The following is a 19380-nucleotide window of genomic DNA, read 5'->3' on the forward strand; positions in this document are numbered from 1 at the left end:
CTGTTTTAACATAGCATGAAAAAAAAAAAGACTGACCAGCGCCGATTTAGTTTCAACCGTGTTATATAGGAATCCCAAAGCATCACATTTCCTTCTACTGTGGGAACAATATATAGCCTGAACAAAAGGTTATACAGGCAAGGAAATGTAATTGATTTTGAAGAGCGTGAACATCTGCAGAGAATGTGTTGTAAGAGAAAACGATCTCTGAGGGTCCTGCTTATGATGATGAAATGGTTTCTCGTTACCCGGGTCAGAGAAGTAACTGGCTGCCCCCGCCCCCACCCCAAGTCCAATCCCCTAAGTAGAGCGAGATTACAGATGCTAGAAGCTACTTTCTATGACACCAAAACCAACGGAAAGAGGAAGTAGGTACAGAAGACTTGACAAAACTAAATTTGCCCACTGGTGTTGAAAGATCAGAGAAACTTTATTCTGGTGCAGATTTTGTCATTAGGCATAAAGTGATTGTGGCCAAGTCAGTTTCTCTCTCTCAGCTTCAAGTTTCTCAGCTTCGACACAGGAGAGCTGAGTTGGACGACAGACACAGTTGTTCTGGTGCTGTCTGCAATGAGATTAACAGACTACTTTTTCATTGAGAAGTCTCTTAAAGTCTGACTTTCCATTGCACATGGGAAGAGCAAAAATTCTAACACAAGTCATTTAAGAACATCAACATTTATTTAACATGATAAAAAAGAAATGAGATATGAACATTTGCATTTAACAATAGTAAGTAGCCTTTAATACTTACATTACGTGTGCTCATTGTATAATATATACACAATGAACATAATTACATTTGTACACAAACTAAGTACTGGATTTGAAAACCTGCTTATTGCTGTACACATCTAGTCCAATGAAGTAGAAGCCCAGTACTTCAAAATACCTACATTTTAAATTGCTTTTTAAGAAAAAGTAAGCGGTAACATTTGTGTTTAAGCTGACAAGAGTGTGGCAGTAACTGCTGACAATGCAATCTGACTGAGAAATAATTATAGCAGGAAACGAGACATACTTCACTTAGCAATAATAAAATGGCACATTTTAAATATATATATAAAATTTTTACAAATCAAGTGTGAAACAAAGCATTGCAGTAGCTGAAATGGGAGGAAGAAGGAAAAAAAAGGAAAACAAGCTTCACTGGAAATAATAACTAAATTTTCTGTACTAAAAAATGAAAAGAAATATAAATCCACCCAGACTTTAGAAACATCAAAACCTGGAGATCAGCAACTACGTAAGCTCTGGCTGTAGACTGCACACTAAAAAGCACCTTTACTTATGTGCTTTGAAATCATAGCAGCAAGCTGGTGTCAGAGTAATAACCTTGAGATTACATTACAGAACCTTGAGTGTACATATGGGCCATTAAAGCTGTTTTGGAATAAACATTTTCCAGAAGTGATAAAACGATGCTCTGTGGCCAAAAGCATCAGAACTATGAATTTCATAGATTTAAAATATACTGTACAATATCTTCTCACATTGCCAAAGGTCCATGTCCTCAGCTCTGAATGGTTTCAACAGAAGTCAGTATAGCTGAAAAATACAGAGAAGGAAAATTACTTTGACATCTGCAAAGTTAATGAATGACCCTTTCCTAAAGTAACTGAGGGTGACATTCTCTAACAAAAGAACTGACAAGCATGGCCACGAAAATCCTAAAACATAATAACCACTGAAGGACATCTTCTCTTCATTTCCATAAGCTTAATTCACAAAGCAAAGAAACATAATGCAGTTAAATTGCAATTCAGATGGAAAAAAGGACCCAAACTTCTGGCTGAATCCAAAAGACTGACAAAATGAGCCAGATCTGCATGACTTTACTAAAATACGTAGTATTATATTAAGCTGCCTACATAGTGGTGTGTCTGTCTTGCGTGAAACCTCCGTAACTCTTGCCAAAAAAAGTTCAGGAAAATGATACATGCGCAACGAGAAGATGGACTGTAAAATAACGCAAGCATGAATGCCACTGGTTGGCCGTGATGACTGCATGCCACAAGGTTAGAAAATATCCAGCAAACCCTGGATCTCATGCCAGCAGGCAATGCCAATGGTTCTTGGGACAAAAGTAAAACAAAACAAAATCCAACAATAACAACTTAAGGAACCTGGCCATGTATTCGAGTTTTAACTGTGAACATTCCTAACTGTCATAATGGTCTTGAGTACAGTGAGTTGTAACTTGTTTATTGAACCAAAAGGTAATGAGAGTGGCTCTTAGAGTACATGTCACCACCAAGATAGACAGAGGCCATTGATCAATTCTTTGCACAGGAGGCATCAAGGGAACATGATGTTTATTATCCCTGTGTTTGGTGTTATTCTGTCACTAGTGGCAACTGCCACTTCTGAATGTATTTAACATTTAAACGTACAAGTGACAGAGCAAAGACACAGGTAAGACTGTAACAAATAACCCCAGAAAGGACGATAATCCTGCAGAGATCCAAATGACAACAAAGCAAGCCTCTTCTGGGTTCCAGATAGACATGATCTCAAATAAAAGTTCTAGATACAAGACTGCTGCTGCTAAGTCGCTTCAGTGGTGTCTGACTCTGTGCGACCCCAGAGACGGCAGCCCACCAGGCTCCTCCGCCCATGGGATTTTCCAGGCAAGAGTACTGGAGTGGGATGCCATTGCCTTCTGTTAAACATAAATCCTCTGGCTGAAAAAAAGGGACATAGGTTACAGCTTCTACCAAAAAAGGTGTGAATGGAAGTAGATTCTAGAAAATGTGAGCACTACTGGATGAAAACCTGAGTCAAGTTAGTGTCTGTAGGCATTGATGTTGAGAATCCAAAAATCAAAGAACATGTTTATAATTATGCTCAAAAAATCTGTAGGTGTTTTCATAGCTTTAACTGTTTAACAGAAATAGGTGGTAATCCTAAGGAACGAAACATTAGAAGATCTGGCAGATACTGAGAGAAAAAAAAGTGCAGAAAAAGGCATAAAATGCTCACTCTATACCTCACAGTTTTTCTGAAAAATAAAGTACGTGAGTACAAAATTGCTGTAAAATGTACCAGTTGTTGATAAAGTTTAAAAGTAAGACTTCAGGGGGCTTCCCTGGTGGCTCATGGGTAAAGATTCCACCTGCCAATGCAGGAGACATGGGTTAGATCCCTCATGCAGGGAAGATCCCACATGCTGTGAGAACAGCTGAGCCTGAGCTCTAGGGCCTGGGAGCTCCAACTACTGGAGCCTGTGTGCCCTAGAGCCTCTGCTCTGGGACGAGAGAAGCCACCACGAGAAGTCCATGCACCACAGCCACAGAGCAGACTCCACTTGCTGGAACTAGAGAAAAGCCGCACAGCAACAAAGATCTAGCACAGCCAGAAATAAAGGCATGAAATTAAGGGGGAAAAAAAGGACCTTAGAAAATTATTCTCAGTTCTAAATTGTGGTCAAAGGAATACTGGGTGAGAAAGGGCCCTTCTCCCTGTGCCCACAAGTGGCTTTTAGATAACTACTTTACTGACTTTAAAGTATTCAGAAATAATTTCTGATGGATCTTAAAAGATTTTCGATTCCATATCTAGTTGGCTGTACCATGACCTTCTCTTTATCCTTAAAAATAATTAGCAAACTCTCAGTATGGAAGATACCTCACCCTGACTATAAAAAAAAAATTTCTGGATCAAAATGTAATGACTTGAACAGAATTCTCAGACCCGACTATGGAAAGAACCATCAGCTGGGAACACAGCTGCAAAACACCAGGAGGCCTGTCCTGGCACAGGCCCTTCCCTCCGGGTCTGGCTGTTTTTACAGACAATGAAAGAAGAGACAGGAGAAAATGTGGTCACGGAGCGCATCACCGAAGGGCCGCTGCTGCAAAGTTTTATTGCCCACGGTTTAAGCACTTGGTCTACTTGCCCTGCCAACCATCACTAATACACAGGACAGAATTCATTGCAGGTTTTGGTCACTCAAACAACAGAGGAATAAAAGTCAAGTTGAAAACTTTAACGGTAAACCACAGAATCGAAAGGAAATGACGTACTTGTGAGACTACACACACATGAAGTGGGAGCCTTCTGTGAGCTGCGGCTGCGCGGACGGGACGGGTGACGCGGAGGAGTCGGGAGACGGAGGCAGGCTTTGCGCTGGAACACACGGAGAAAATGGGACAAGGTCAAAGCCCCGGAGACACCTCTGGAGCAGAAAATTCTGACGCTGTGGTCTCAGCACAATAAGAACATGTGTCGGGAAGGAATTATTAGCTGCATTTCGCTTCTGCGTTTTGGCGATTCTGACAGCTAAATTATTCAGGATGAAATGTCTCTTGAAGTCAGTTTAAAAATTCTTCCTTGTACACCTTAAACTTATATAATGTTATATGCCCATTATATTGCAGTGAAACTGGAAAAAATTAAGAATTCTCTCTCCTTAATTTTTTTGTTTCAAGGTTAATTTTCAGGTGTCTTTAGTGACTTAACCCTTTCTCACTTTAAAAGGATTTTCTAGTTCCACGCAGCTAAATATTACAGATGGTTTAAGTGTTGGGGTTTAAATACACCCACATACCCCTTTGGGCTTCTCTGGTGGCACAGTGGTAAAGAATCCGGCTGCCAGTGCAAGAGACCCAATATTCAATCCCTGGGTCAGGAAGACCGCTGGAGTAGGAAATGGTAACCCACTCCAGTATTCTTGCCTGGAAAATCCCATGGACAGAGGAGCCTAGCAGACTACAGTCTATGGGGTTGCAAAGAGTGGGACAGGCCTGAGCGCGCACGCCCGCACACATACACACACACCCCCCCTTTAACCCAGACCTGCTGTATGAATAATCTGATGTGACCAATGATAATCTTTTGGAAAAAATGAGAATGCCCATGCATATTACCTTGAAAGTGATAAGAGACAAGGAAAAGACGGTGCTTCACACTGGTTACAAAGGAACATGGCTGATAATATACATTTCCATGTTACAAGTATATAAGATACAGAAAATGCTCTTAAGAACCGTCCTAGGTAACTGAATTTCATCGTGCTTACCCTTCTGCAAAAAGCCTAGGGGTGGGGGGTGGGAGGTGGAGAAGGGAAATAGATTTTGCTTATGGGCTATGAGAAAGAAAGCTGATGATTTATACTAGTGGTATCATTCTCCTACACCCTTCCCTTGCCAAAAATCATTAAAAAAGAAAAAAGATTTTGAAGAATCTAGAAAGTATAAAAGAATAGCATAGATAAAAATGTATTTTTTTTTTTCACATGCTATACATTTCATGATCTTTTACTATCAGAGGAAAACCCAGATGTGGATTATGGTAGGAGCTAAGTAAGTAAATCCATTCTACTATTAATAGTTTAGATATTCAATCTTCCACAGTTCCCAGAGGGCGAGAGGTTTATGAATACTCTAGGAATGCAATGTCAGAGAAATAGGTAGGATTTCCAAGTTGTAAAAGATCTTCTTAGAAAAAAGTTTAAGGTACGTGTTAAGGTTAAGATCAAAAAAACAAACAAAAGAAGGAAGTGACATCCAAGCCGGAGAGAGGGCAGCTCTAGTTGCTGAGACAGGACTGGCCCTGGATCCTGAGTAGCAGCAGTCTTCCTGACCACGCAGGTGTGGGAAGGCAAAGACCTCTCAGTCTGCAGCTGATGTCCCCGAGTGGCCCCCTTGCTAGAGTCTCCACACAGCAAATAAATTCAGAGGTTCAGAGGAAGCACCGGTGAGAAAACTAGGAAACGTGTAATATCTACCTGCCATTGTCTGATTTCCTCTAGAAGCCTCAGGAGTTAGTTCATAAGAAAGAACATTTTCTTCCTGCTCATGAATATCGTCCTTTGTATCTTCTGCAGGGGGGCCTTCTGGTTTATGATTTGGGATCTGTGACTCCTCTTGAGGGCTAATGAAAATAGAAAGGTATTTTAAAATTTGTTATTTTTTAATCTATTTTTATTATTATTATTATTTTGGCTGCAGGGTGTGTGGAATCCCAGTTTCCCAACCAGGGACTGAACCCACGCCCCCCTGTGTTGAAAGTGTGGAGTCTTAACCACTGAATTGCCAGGGAGGTCCCTCAAATTTGTTACATTAGAATGCAATTTTTTTCTCCCAACTGAATGTTATGAAAAATCTTTACAGAAACGATGCAACCATCTATATTGCACAACTGCTAACATTTTGCTCAAAGTTTTTTTTAAATCCACATATTGTCAATTTTGTTTCATTCTAAGCCCTCAGCCTGCTCCTCCCCAAATTATTTTCAAACAGATTAAGGACCTATCACTCAATCTGTAAATACCATCAGATACCCAGTCAGTGTTCAGATGATCTCAACTGCTTTATAACATCATCTTAAGAGTTACGTGTTTAAATCAGGATCTAAACAAAGTCTGATTATATTTGCCTGACAAGTCCCTTAATGTCTACTTCAATCTAAAACACACCACCCCAAGGCTTCCCTGCTGGCTCAGTGGTGAAGAACCTGCCTGCTAATGCAGGAGACATGGGTTCAATCCCTGATCCAGGGAGATCCCACATGCCTCGGGGCAACTAAGCCTGTGTACCACAACTGCTGAGCCCACAAGCCTAGAACCTGTGCTCCCTAACAAGAGAAGTCACTGCAGTGAGAAGCTCGAGCACCGCAACAAAGAGGAACCCTGCTCAAAGCAGCTAGAGCCAGCCCCAGGGTAGCAATGAAGACCCAGTGCCCCCAAAGCTAAGTAAGTAAATAAAACAAAATACAAACTAAAAGACCCCAGATTCACTTCTGCTATTCATTTCAGAGATAAAGGCACTCCTATGACATGAAATCACAGTATTTCTCTTTTCTAGCACTGAGAATGTTTTTATGGAGGGTGAGATTGAGGATATGCATTTTAAAAGGCTAGTTAACAAATACAGTTAAAAAATAAACAGAAAGTCACTATAATTTTTGGAATGCTTATCAGACAGCTTAGACAGCTGATCAACATCTGTCATTATACGGTAAGGTGCTTACTTTGCTACAGCTTGTGTGCCTAGATGTAGTTAGAAAGTTTGAGATCAATATGTACACACTGCTATATTTAAAACGGATTACCAACAAAGTACTACTGAATAGCACAGGGAACTCTGCTCAATGTTATGTGGCAGCCTGGATGGGAGGGGAGTCTGGGGGAGAATGTATACACATATATGTCTGGCTGAGTCCCTTTGCTGTCCACCTGGAATTATCACAATACTGTTAAATGGCTATACTGCAGTATAAAATAAAAAGCTAAAAAAATTTTTTTAAGGTATTTATTGATCACTTCCTAGGTGTTTAGCACAGAGTTAAGTGCTGCACATTTATTTTCTTGTTTAATCCTGACAACACACTTGTGAGATGGTTACTACTATTACCCTCATTTTTACAGGTGAGATACTCGAATTTAAGAAGGTTATGTAACTTGCTTAAGATCCTACAGCTTGTAAGTAAATATTACGGGAGTGGCATCTAAGACCTCTGACCATGAAGTTTACCATTTTTAAGCAGGTGAATTTAATTTAGCGGATGATCCCTTTGTTTGCTTGTTTGTTTTCTCTAATTATTACCTGTATGGCACGTGTTCAGGCATCTCTTTTTTGTCTCCTTCTTTATCCATCACTTCCTCAGAATTCACTCCATTTGGCTCAGGTGTGAAAAGTGTTTCAGAAAAAACATTTTCAGTTTTTTTAAACTATGGAAGAAGGAAAAATTTATTTTTTCAAATGATTTTTTTTTTACCATATTTGCTATATGAGCAAATTATCTAGAATGATTCCCAAATAAAAGCTTATTAAACACTATACCATATCAAATATTTACTGAAATATATTTTAGAATCAAGTATATTAAAAACAGTGACATCCTTTCCTACATCAGAAGGACAAAAAGTACACTGCCATTACTAGCTGCTTTGGGATTAAAGATTCTTTAATTGGGGCAATGGTAATTTATTCCAGCCTCAACTGATCACGTTTTAAGTTTTCAATTAACCCAGTTTTTGACATGGCTGAACATATATATTGATCAAATTACATGAAACCTATCATTTCACTGAGATCAGCATCCTCTGTGACAGAATGCCACACAAAACTATCTTCAACCTTCCCACCTGATCTCATCTTAAAAAATCTATCCTTTTGGAATCTGTGTCCTAAAATAATCTTGCTACCTCTTCGCTGAAATCCGTATTTTGAGGTTCAGCTTCTTTTAGTTGAACAGTGTCTGTGGAAGGAGTGTCATGGTTTGGCTTCGTGTCATTTTCTCTGATGACAGTGTCCAGTTCCTTAGAGTTATCATCCTTTCTTCGAGCCTGTTCAACAGATAAGACAGTACTTTTAGATTCATACTATACAGGTATGTGTAGTTTCTAGATAGTACCTGCTAATTTTTTAAGTTGGCCCTTCATTTGCAAGGTTTCCTTATGAGAAACAACAGTAGCATCTTATATATATTAATCATCTATTTGGTAATGTGTAGGATGTACAGTCACTCAATGTTAACCTCTCCTAGAAACGCCTTCTCTCCAACTACGCTAAGAGATTTCCATGATGACAGGAAGGCACTTTCAGTTAGTCCACATCAACAAACAGGGATCGACCGACTGAAGCCTCTGGAAAGGTTCACTGGTCTGCTCTGATTTATGAATCAGGATAACCAACAAACCAATAATAAGAGACGGAATGGTGTCTCTTTATAAGACTGAAGTTAAAATGTGCTGCATAGTACAAGTTTTATTCTGAAGCTCTCCCCTGCTACAATTTAGGTCATGCTAAATTAGGATACAGAGTACTGCACATTTTATTGGGAGGGGAATTGGGGACTATCTTACATGGCATTTTACATTTGTTGAAAGCAAATTTTATCTTCTTAGTATTTCTGTGACATATACAGGACAGGTTATATCTTTATTGATTTATAGTAGAGGAGATTAAGTTCACAATAGGAGGGCAGCCAACAAGTAATTTAGCCAAGGTTTTTTGATCCCAGGGCTATTTCCATTTTACCAAGCTGTCTTGGCATATCATAAGAGTTAAATAATATAACTATCTATGTTGCCAATATTTAAAAACCCATCTACCATGTAGCTCTATGACTCTAAGATTCAACTGATATTAGATTTACCCACAAGAATGAGTAAAAGCAACTGATATATATACCTGGGTAATCCTGAATGGATTATCCCTTAAATTTGAAGGACTTGGTAAGGGGGACTGGTCTAAAGCACCAATAAGATTTAATCCTTTTTTCTTTTCCCTTAAGCATGCTTGTTGATGCCTCCTGATTCTTTCCATTTGCTCTTCCACAGTCATCCTAGGTCGAGTGCTTTCAGCCAAACAGAGCTGTTCCACTGCACTTCTTGGTCGTTCCTTTAAATTGAAAATAAACAGATGAATCCTGAATACAGGACACAAGTATGTTAAAATAAAAAAACGTTTAAAATGGACTTCCCTGGTGGCACACTGGATATGAACCTGCTTATTAATGCAGGGGACATGGTTCAATCCCTGGTCTGGGAAGATCCCACATGCCACAGAACAACTGTGCCACAAAAGTCTTTGCTCTAAAGTCCTCGAGCTGCAACTACTAAAGCATGCAGGCCGTACAACCCAGGCTCTACAACCAGAGAGGCCACCACGGTGAAAGGCCCACACACCACAATGAGGAGTAGCTCCCTATCGCCACAACTAGAGAAAAGCCCTTGAAAAAAGAAGCAATGAAGATGCAGCACAAAAATAAACATAATATTTTTAATTAAAAAAAAAAAGTGTTTTAAAATGCATTAATTTTGTTGGCAAAACCAAAAGTGGTAGGTTTAGATGTCATTTACATAACACCAGAAAAGCAGATTACTTTACGAGTACACTGATGCATGATCAGTGATGGAAAGCGAGAGAGGTGGGAGGTAGGAGGAAGGGGAGAAAAGAGGAACTTAAGGAAGGTATTTGCTCGTTAAAAAAAAAAAAACAAAACGGTATGGTATGAAGCTCTGAAGTGACCCTACCTCACAGCCCTAAAATGGGAAATTGTATAAAACTCAAGAGAAAAAAGAGGCATGGCTTCAAAATATCAGTAATTTTTTTTTCCTTTGTTGCACAAGATTTTCATTATGGGATGTGGGTTCTAGTTCCCTGACCAGGGATCAAACCTGGGCCCCCTGCACTGGGAGACTGAAGTCTTAGCCAGCGGACCACCAGGGAAGTCCCTCAGTAATTTCTTTTATTATACTAAAAAATGTAATGTTTCAAGTCACACATTATTTTTTTACTGTGAAAAGACTGGTAGAGAAAACATTCTTAGCTTATGAGCAATAATAAAACTAAGGAAGAAGTTATTTTCTATAAATCAGATGGCTATATTTTATATATATATATCAATATATATATATCTACATATATATATATACACACATTTACGTGGTTCACTTTTATGGTTTACTGAATGGTTTAAAAACATCAGTCACATTAAACAACCAGTTTTTACTTCTCACTTTCTAAGTACACCAATAACTGTCATAACAATATTTTACCTTATTTGATATAACAGAAACTTTAGCTATTAAACATGTATGGACATCACCAGATGGTCAACAACAAAATAAGACTGATTATACTCTTTACAGCCAAAGATAGAGAAGCTCTATACAGTCAGCAAAAACAAGACCGGGAGCTGACTGTGGCTCAGATCATGAACTTCTTATTGTCAAATTCAGATTGAAATCGAAAAAAGTGGGAAAAACCACTAGACCATTCAGGTATGACCTAAATCAAATCCCTGATGATTATACAGTGGAAGTGAGAAACTAGATCTGATAGACAGACTGCCTGATGAACTATGGATGGAGGTTTGTGACATTATACAGGAGGCAGGGATCAAGACCATCCCCAAGAAAAAGAAATGCAAAAAAGCAAAACGGCTGTCTGAGGAGGACTTACAAATAGCTGTGAAAAGAAGAAAAGCGAAAAACAAAGGAAAAAGGAAAATATATCCATTTGAATGCAGAGTTCCAAAGAATAGCAAGGAGCGATAAGAAAGCCTTCCTTATTGATCAATGCAAAGAAAGAGGAAAACAAGAGAATGGGAAAGACTAGAGATCTCTTCAAGAAAATAAGAGACACCAAGGGAATATTTCATGCAAAGATGGGCTCTATAAAGGACAGGAATGGTATGGACCTGACAGAAGCAGAAGATATTAAGAAAAGGTGGCAAGAATACACAGAAGAACTGTACAAAAAAAGATCTTCACGACCCAGTTAACCACGATGGTGTGATCACTCATCTAGAGCCAGACATCCTGGAATGTGAAATCAAGTGGGCCTTAGGAAGCATCATTATGAACAAAGCTAGTGGAGGTGATAGAATCCCAGTTGAGCTATTTCAAATCCTGAAAGATGATGCTATGAAAGTGCTGCACTTAATATGTCAGCAAATTTGGAAAACTCAGTAGTGGCCAAGGACTGGGAAAGGTCAGTTTTCATTCCAATCCCAAAGAAAGGCAATGCCAAAGAAGGCTCAAACTACTGCACAATTGCACTCATCTCTCACGCTAGTAAAGTAATGCTCAAAATTCTCCAAGCCAGGCTTCAGCAATACGTGAACTGTGAACTTCCAAAGTTCAAATTGGTTTTAGAAAAGGCAGAGGAAGAGATCAAATTGCCAACATTTGCTGGATCATCGAAAAAGCAAGAGAGTTCCAGAAAAACATCTACTTCTGCTTTATTGACTATGCCAAAGTCTTTGACTGTGTGGATCACAATAAACTGTGGAAAATTCTTCAAGAGATGGGAATACCAGACCACCTGACCTGCCTCTTGAGAAACCTGTATGCAGGTCAGGAAGCAACAGTTAGAACTGGACATGGAACAACAGACTGGTTCCGAACAGGAAAAGAAGTACGTCGAGGCTGTATACCGTCACCCTGCTTATTTAACTTCTATGCAGAGTACATCATGAGAAACGCTGGGCTGGAGGAAGAACAAGCTGGAATCAAGATTTCCAGGAGAAATATCAATAACCTCAGACATGCAGATGACACCACCATTATGGCAGAAAGTGAAGAAGAACTAAAGAGCCTCTTGATGAAAGTGAAAGAGGAGAGTGAAAAAGTTGGCTTAAAGCTCAACATTCAGAAAACTAAGATCATGGCATCTGGTCCCATCACTTCATGGCAAACAGACAGGCAAACAGTGCCTGACTTTATTTTTTTAGGCTCCAAAATCACTGCAGATGGTGACTGCAGCCATGGAATGAAAAGACGCTTACTCCTTGGAAAGAAACTTATGACCAACCTAGACAGCATATTCAAAAGCAGAGACATTACTTTGTCAACAAAGGTCCATCTAGTCAAGAATATGGTTTTTCCAGTGGTCATGTATGGATGTGAGAGTTGGAGTATAAATAAAGCTGAGTGTCGAATAATTGATGCTTTTGAACTGTGGTGTTGGAGAAGACTCTTGAGAGTCCCTTGGACTGCAAGGAGATCCAACCAGTCCATTCTGAAGGAGATCAGTCTGGGGCGTTCATTGGAAGGACTGATGTTGAAGCTGAAACTCCAATACTTTGGTCACCTGATGCGAAGAGCTGACTCATTAGAAAAGACCCTGATGTTGGAAAAGATTGAAGACAGGAGGAGAAGGGAACAACAGAAGATGAGATGGTTAGATGGCATCACTGACTCAATGGACAAGAGTTTGGGTAAACTCCGAGAGTTTGTGACAGACAGGGAGGCCTGGCATGCTGCGGTTCATGGGGTTGCAAAAAGTCAGACACGACTGAGCGACTGAACTGAACTGAACTAAATTGAAGATCTACAGAAGAGAGTGCACAGGTGTTTTGTGCCCTCTGGACTCAACTGCTGAAGACTGACTAGGATGTTGGTGTGGAGTTGCTAGAGTTCTGGAAAGAACCCAGGGCAGAGGTTAAGTATTTCTTGACTAAGCAGTTGAAGAGCCCAGCAGTCGATGGCATTGCAAAGAGTTGGACACAAATGTGCAACTAAGCACACAGTGAGAAGCAGTATATCAGGATAACAGCCAAGATTGTTTTCTCTCCACTGCAACCTAAATGTGTCTGCAGGGACTTCCCTGGTAGTCCAGTGGATAAGACTCCAGACTCCCAATGCAGGGGAGCCAGGTTCGATCCCTGGTTGGAGAACTAAGATCCCACATACTGCAACTCAGCCTGTATGCCACAACTACTGAGCTTGTGTACTCTAGAGCCTGCGTGCCCCAACTAGAGAAGCCCAGGCTCAGCAAAGAAAAAGCCAGTGTGCAGCAGTGCAGACGCAGCACAGCCAAAAAAATAAATAGATAAAAATGAAACTGTCTGCCGGGCAGCAGTGACAGCTCTAGAACTGTATTCTATTGTAGAGAATATCTTAAAGAGTTCATGTAGAAACTACAAGGAAAATGAAAACAGAAAAGTATGAAAATGCAGAAATGATCACGCTTCTCATTTATTTGTAAATCAAAACATTTGTTTTTGTGGGAAGAAAATGTATATATATATTTTTTCTTTTTCGTCAAACTTTAATCTTTTTGTTTTATATTGGCATATAGCTGGATTAACAATGTTGTGGTAGTTTCAGGTGACCAGTGTAGGGACTCAATTCCTGTATATGTATGTAGGGACTCATACATATACATGTATCCATTCTCTCCCAAACTCCCCTCTCATCCAGGCTTGGACTCAACATTGAGAAGAGTTCCATGTGCTATAGGTCTGTGTTGGTTATCCATTTTGAATACAGCAGTTTGTATAGGACCATCTCAAACTTCCTAACTATCCCTTCCCCTTTAAAACGAGTAAATTCTAGATACTGATTAGGATGCTGGCTATTTTAGCACTGTTGTTTTTTAGTTATACACAACAAACATGTATTCTTCCTGGTTTTCTGTGTTTGTGAAAAACTGTTGTCTCACTGAAACTTCTTTCTCCAAATTATATTATACAAATCTACTTTATTTTTTTTTAATGTAAAATATTATTAATTTTTACATTTTCTCTCCAATGTAACTAGAAAAGAGTATCTCATTGGGGTTTCAGTCAGCACTTTAAAAATGATCATCGGAGTTGAGCCATTTTCATATACTTGTGAATTACTGCTGCTGTTGCTGCTGCTAAGTTGCTTCAGTCGTGTCCGACTCTGTGCGACCCCATAGACAGCGGCCCACCAGGCTCCCCCGTCCCGGGGATTGCTACTATCGTATATTTTCCATTAAAAAACCCCCTATGAATAACTGATTTATATTCATTCATCATATATTATGGAACTTTTCTCATATATTGCAAGTATTTTCTCCTGGCATCTATATGGTTTATAAAGGACTTCCCAGTACAGTATTATATAACTATAGTCTTCTATACTTTTACCCCAGTATTTGTTTACATATGTCTTTCTTCTGGCATTTATGACTGTTATTGTTTAGTCACTCAATCATGTCTGACTCTTTGTAACCCCATGGACTCTAGCTCACCAGGCTCCACTGTTCATGGGATTCTCCAGGCAAGAATAATGGAGTGGGCTGCCATGTCTCCTCCAGGGGATCTTCCTGACCCAGAGATGGAACACACGTCTCCTCTACTGGCAGGGCAGATTCTTTACCACTGAGTCACTGGGGAAGCCCCAGTATTTAAGTTAGTTATTATTTTTTAAAAAGATAGTTATAGAATAATATAAATCCACTAATATCTTTCTGTTTGTTCTCAACATGCATTTTAAGTTTTTTTTTCCTGTTTACATTACTATTTTCAAAGAAAACACCCTTTTAATCTAAAAAAATGCCTAACTCTACGAACAATAGTATTACAGAACCATTATATTTCTTATATATAAATCTGTCAGAATTTGGGGGATATACGTTGTGCTTGTACTTTAGTATCTTTCAAGAATCATCATCATTTGTTGTACTTTTCAGTCTTTTCTTATCATTTTAAGTTATCTCATACCAAATAAATAGAATTTATAAAGATGAAAAGTTTTAAAAAAAGGTGAAAAGTGAAAGTTCTTTCGCAGTCCAAATTTCGAGAGAGTACTTGGGGAAGTGAGTTAAATCCTCTGGGAATCTTCCCAAGAAAACCAAGGTTAGACTGGTGTAAAGTCAGTTTGAATTAAATGGATCTTAGATGAAAGTGTGAAAAATAGAGGATTTCCTTCTCATTCTTAATTCACATTTCTCATTGTAACCAGAGGACTAGCAAAGTCTAAATCTCCCACAGCAGAAAGGCCCTGAAAACTCAGGCTGGCTTGTAAATCCATCAGCTTGTCTGATCACAGAATGTGTTTATCACTCTCTTAAGGAAATTCTTAGAGGTATCAAGGAGCAGCTAGCTATCTGAGAACAGATTTCACAAACTGGTCACTAAAGGCTCCATGTGGAGTCTGAGCAAAGAAAACCTAAATTAGGCTTGTCCTCTGAGATGCCAACTGTGTGGCTGCTAAATCACTTCAGTCGTGTCTGACTCTGTGACCACATGGGCTGTAGCCTGCCAGGCTCCTCTGTTCATGGGATTCTCCAGGCAAGAATACTGGAGTGGGTCGCCATTTCTTCCTCCAGGGGATCTTCTCAACCCAGGGACTGAACCCACATCGCCTGTATGGGCAGGCGCCATGCCTGGTGGCGCATGGTACCACTGCACCCCCAGGGCTTCCTGAGGTGCTAATTCCCTGAATGGAATTTTAGAAATTAAGATTGCTAATTTTTTCTTAGAATACGTAAAAAAAAAGTTTTGATGGGAATTCCCTGGTGGTCTAGTGCTTAGCACTCTGAACTTCCACTGCACGGGCCATGGGTTTGATCCCTGGTTGGGGAACTAAGATCCTGCAAGCTGCGGGGTACGCCAAAAAAAATTTCCAAAACAATCCCCTAAAATTAAAACGTACATAAATGTGGCAATAAATAGGTTTCAGAATCCTTCTAGAAATTAATGGATAGTTAAATACCGTTCTTGAATCCATCATCTTCTTAGTTTTCCTTAACGTTACATATGAGGCTATTGTCGAAGATTCAGGTGTTGGTGATTTTGTTCTTGGAGGGACTACTCCAACAGGAAAGTGGGAACCTAAAAGTAAAAAGAGCAGTAAGTTCTATAAAACATCTTCACATGACACTGCTCTCTCTAAAACATATTCACATGACACTCTCTCTCACTGATCTATTCAGTTTCTGAGACTTTTAAAATTAGAATGCAAATTTATTGTTTGAAAAGAGATAAGGAAACATTAACAACCCTTCATTAGTCATTTTATCTATAAACCAGCAATGATGCTAACCAGACAAATTTAGGGTTAGATTTAGAAACAAAGTTCTACTGACTATAACAGATGACATTAAAACATTATAAAAATTCAGTAACATTCAATGGATCATATATCTTCACAACAACTCTGTAAAGACAAGAAGGTAAAGAAATGCAGTTTCTGGGTTAATGGACTTCTTCACATCCATATAGCTCAGCAGCATCATGGCTGGGGTTTCTGCTTTTCCTGTTGTTGCTCTCCTTCTTCATGAAATATTTACAATTATTTTCAGAGGCTGAAAGTACCCTAATCTAATCCCCTCACGCAGATTAGCAAAGTTATTGTCGAAAGGTAGTCATGTACCTAAATGTCCTTCATTTTCATTTGATCTCTTTCAATCACACTGCACTACTTCAATAAAGAATCTACTAACAATGTTAAGGGAAGTTAACTATAGGCAATTGAAGTTAACTTTTCTTTCCCATTTCTGAAAATCTCTAGAATGAATATGTACTACTTTTATAATTAGAAAACAACACACAGCTGTAGACACAAAATCATTAACATAACAATAAAAGCTAGTGGTCAGTTGACAGAAAATGTATTCGCTTGTATCATAGTTGTCTTGTTTAAGCAGATGTGCACTGTTGTCCACGGAGGACACAAGTAAAGGAAGGAATTAATCAAATCTTGATGGTTTGTTGAAAAAAAAAAAAAATCACTCTCTTGGGGCTCACTAACGTCATGAACTAAGTATCAACAGAAAAATGAAATCTTATTTTTCCCACTAAAACCAGATAGTGGTCAACCATTCACGGTCCCTATAGGTTAAGAACCAAACAATCTGCAGCTGAATCAAGGCGAAATATTATGTAACTGTGTGTTTATGAGAATTGTATATTTGAGAATGTGAAGAGCTGGACTGCTATGTTACAAGTAATTTTATAAAGCAAACAAAAGACTTTTCTGTTGTGCCAGTCAATGGTCCATTTCTTTTTTTTATTGAAGGATAACTGCTTTACAACAGCAATCCATTTTTAATAGCTCTATTTTAAGTCATGTGGTAAAATATAAACTACACTGTAATTGATCTGTATACTTCAGACAATTTATTCAGATAAGAGCCTATTATACTTTTTTAAATTAAAAAATTTTTTTTATTTTTAGGATTACACTTAAAAAAAAAAAACCCAAATTTTAAATGAGGAAAAACTTTGAGAGAACATATTTCAGACAGTACAGTTTTTATGAGTAAATATATCTATGAGTTTTTTGCTTAAGAGTATTAAAATTTGTTTATCCATACTCTTCTTGACAGACATGTGACTGCTTCCAGTTTTCATCTACTATGAATTAAAGCTTGCTTTAAAGACCCTTGAATAAGTCTTTGTGAGGAGTTATATTTTCATTTTTCTTAGGTAGATACATAGGATTCCTAAGTTTGATAACTGCATGTTTAACTTTATAAGAAGCTGCTGGACTATTGTTTTATCTTCGACCACCTCAGAAATAGGTGTGAATTTCAGCTGGTCCACATCCTAACCAACACTAGGTAGTCAGTCAGTTTTTTAAGTTCAGTCATTTTAGATGGTGTGCATTGTGATTTTTATTTGCATTAAAACTGCAATTCTTTTATGATCAATAAGTTGTAAACTTTTCCATGTGCTTACTGGTCATTTGTATACCTTATTTGTTAGCTCTCCAAGGCTTATATGCCTGCACTGGGTTGTTTATTATTGATTTACAAGGGTTGTTTATATATTTTGGATACAAGGGTTTTGTCAGGTGTATGTATTGGTAATTTTTTCTCCTGTTCTGAAGGGCAAAAGTTCTAAATTTTGATGAAACCAAATTAATCAGTTTTCACTAAGAGTATACCCCTCACAGGGTCCCAACTTTATCTGACTGGGTCTCCTAGCAGACTGCTAATATGTTCATGCTCTGAGCTTTATCCTGTCACAAAGTGAAAGCTGGCTTTCATGCTCCACTTAGTAACTTCCTGGATGCCTCTTGCTATAGACTGAAGTGATCTTCCTAAAATTCCTGCTGAAACCCTAGCCCCTTTATGTTGTGGACATAAAAGGAGGTTGTTATGACTCACAGACTTAAGAGAATGAACTTATGGTTACCCAGGAAAAGGGAGGTGGAAAGGAATAGCTAGGGAGTTTGGGACGGACATGTACACTCTGCCACACTTAAAATGGGTAACCAACAAGGACTCTATAGCACAGGGGCCTCTGCTCAGTGCTCTGTGGCAGCATGGGTGGGAGGGGAGTATGGCTGGCTGAGTCCCTTTGTGTTCATTTGAAACTATCACAACATTGTATGTTAATCAACTGCACCCCCAATACAAAATAAAAAGTTAGAAAACCTTCCCAGAACTTGATCTTTCAGCCTGCAGAACTGTAAGAACAAGTGTCTGTTGTGTAAAGCTCTTGGTGGGACTCCCCTGGTGGTCCAGGGGTTAAGGATCCACCTTGTAATGCAGAGGACATGGGTTTGATCCTGTTACAACCTCACCAGAGCCATGACAGGCTCAGAGAGGTGCACTAGGCCAAAAATAATCCCTGAGTCATGCTTCCGGGGCTTCCGGGGATGGTAACTCTGGCCAATCAGAAAGATGATGACTGGCCAATCAGTAAATACCAGGAAACCCCTGCAGCCAATCAACCCTTGCCAACTCCCTGTCTTTGTTCTAAACTTATAAATATTGCTGTAAATCTGGGCTCGGGGCTCTCGTCAAGACTCCACTGCGCTGGATGAGACGGGAGCCCTGGCTCGAGCTGGCAATAAAACCCCTTTATGCTTTTGCATTGCCGTGGACGTCTTATTCTCTCAGTTTTGGGAACTCGGACTCTGGGCATAATAATCCCTGCTCCATGAACTAATATCCCACATGCTTCGGGGCTAACTGAACCTGCATGCCTTAATTAAGACCCAACACAGCCAAATATGCAAAACAAAACCAACAAACAAATAAACCCCCACAAAACAAGCACTTGTTTTATAGTATTTTGTTACGGTGGTCTGAGTAGACTAATGATGTATGTGTTAGTCACTTAGTTGTGCCTGACTCTGTGACCCCATGGACTGTTAGCCTACCAGGCTCCTCTGTCCATGGAATTCTCCACGCAAGAATACTAGAGTGGGTAACCATGCGATCT

At 39.2% G+C, this 19380-nt stretch overlaps 1 protein-coding gene across 6 annotated transcripts in view; it reads right to left on the reverse strand.

The window, feature by feature from the left end:
- The window catches only part of PLEKHA5 (pleckstrin homology domain containing A5), a 260333-nt gene continuing 241615 nt past the window's right edge, over window positions 663-19380 (reverse strand). For all 6 annotated transcript variants that reach the window (XM_018048414.1, XM_018048419.1, XM_018048418.1 and 3 more), the window contains 7 exons: window positions 15920-16038; window positions 9138-9347; window positions 8150-8290; window positions 7548-7672; window positions 5729-5874; window positions 4026-4128; window positions 663-1548 (listed from right to left, as the gene is read on the reverse strand). In XM_018048414.1, coding sequence (XP_017903903.1) covers window positions 4034-4128; window positions 5729-5874; window positions 7548-7672; window positions 8150-8290; window positions 9138-9347; window positions 15920-16038 — 836 coding nt within the window. In that variant the 3' untranslated portion in view covers window positions 663-1548; window positions 4026-4033. The remainder of the gene's footprint in view (window positions 1549-4025; window positions 4129-5728; window positions 5875-7547; window positions 7673-8149; window positions 8291-9137; window positions 9348-15919; window positions 16039-19380) is intronic.

Source organism: Capra hircus, chromosome 5, assembly GCF_001704415.2.
Source record: "Capra hircus breed San Clemente chromosome 5, ASM170441v1, whole genome shotgun sequence".
Lineage (NCBI taxonomy): Eukaryota > Metazoa > Chordata > Mammalia > Artiodactyla > Bovidae > Capra > Capra hircus.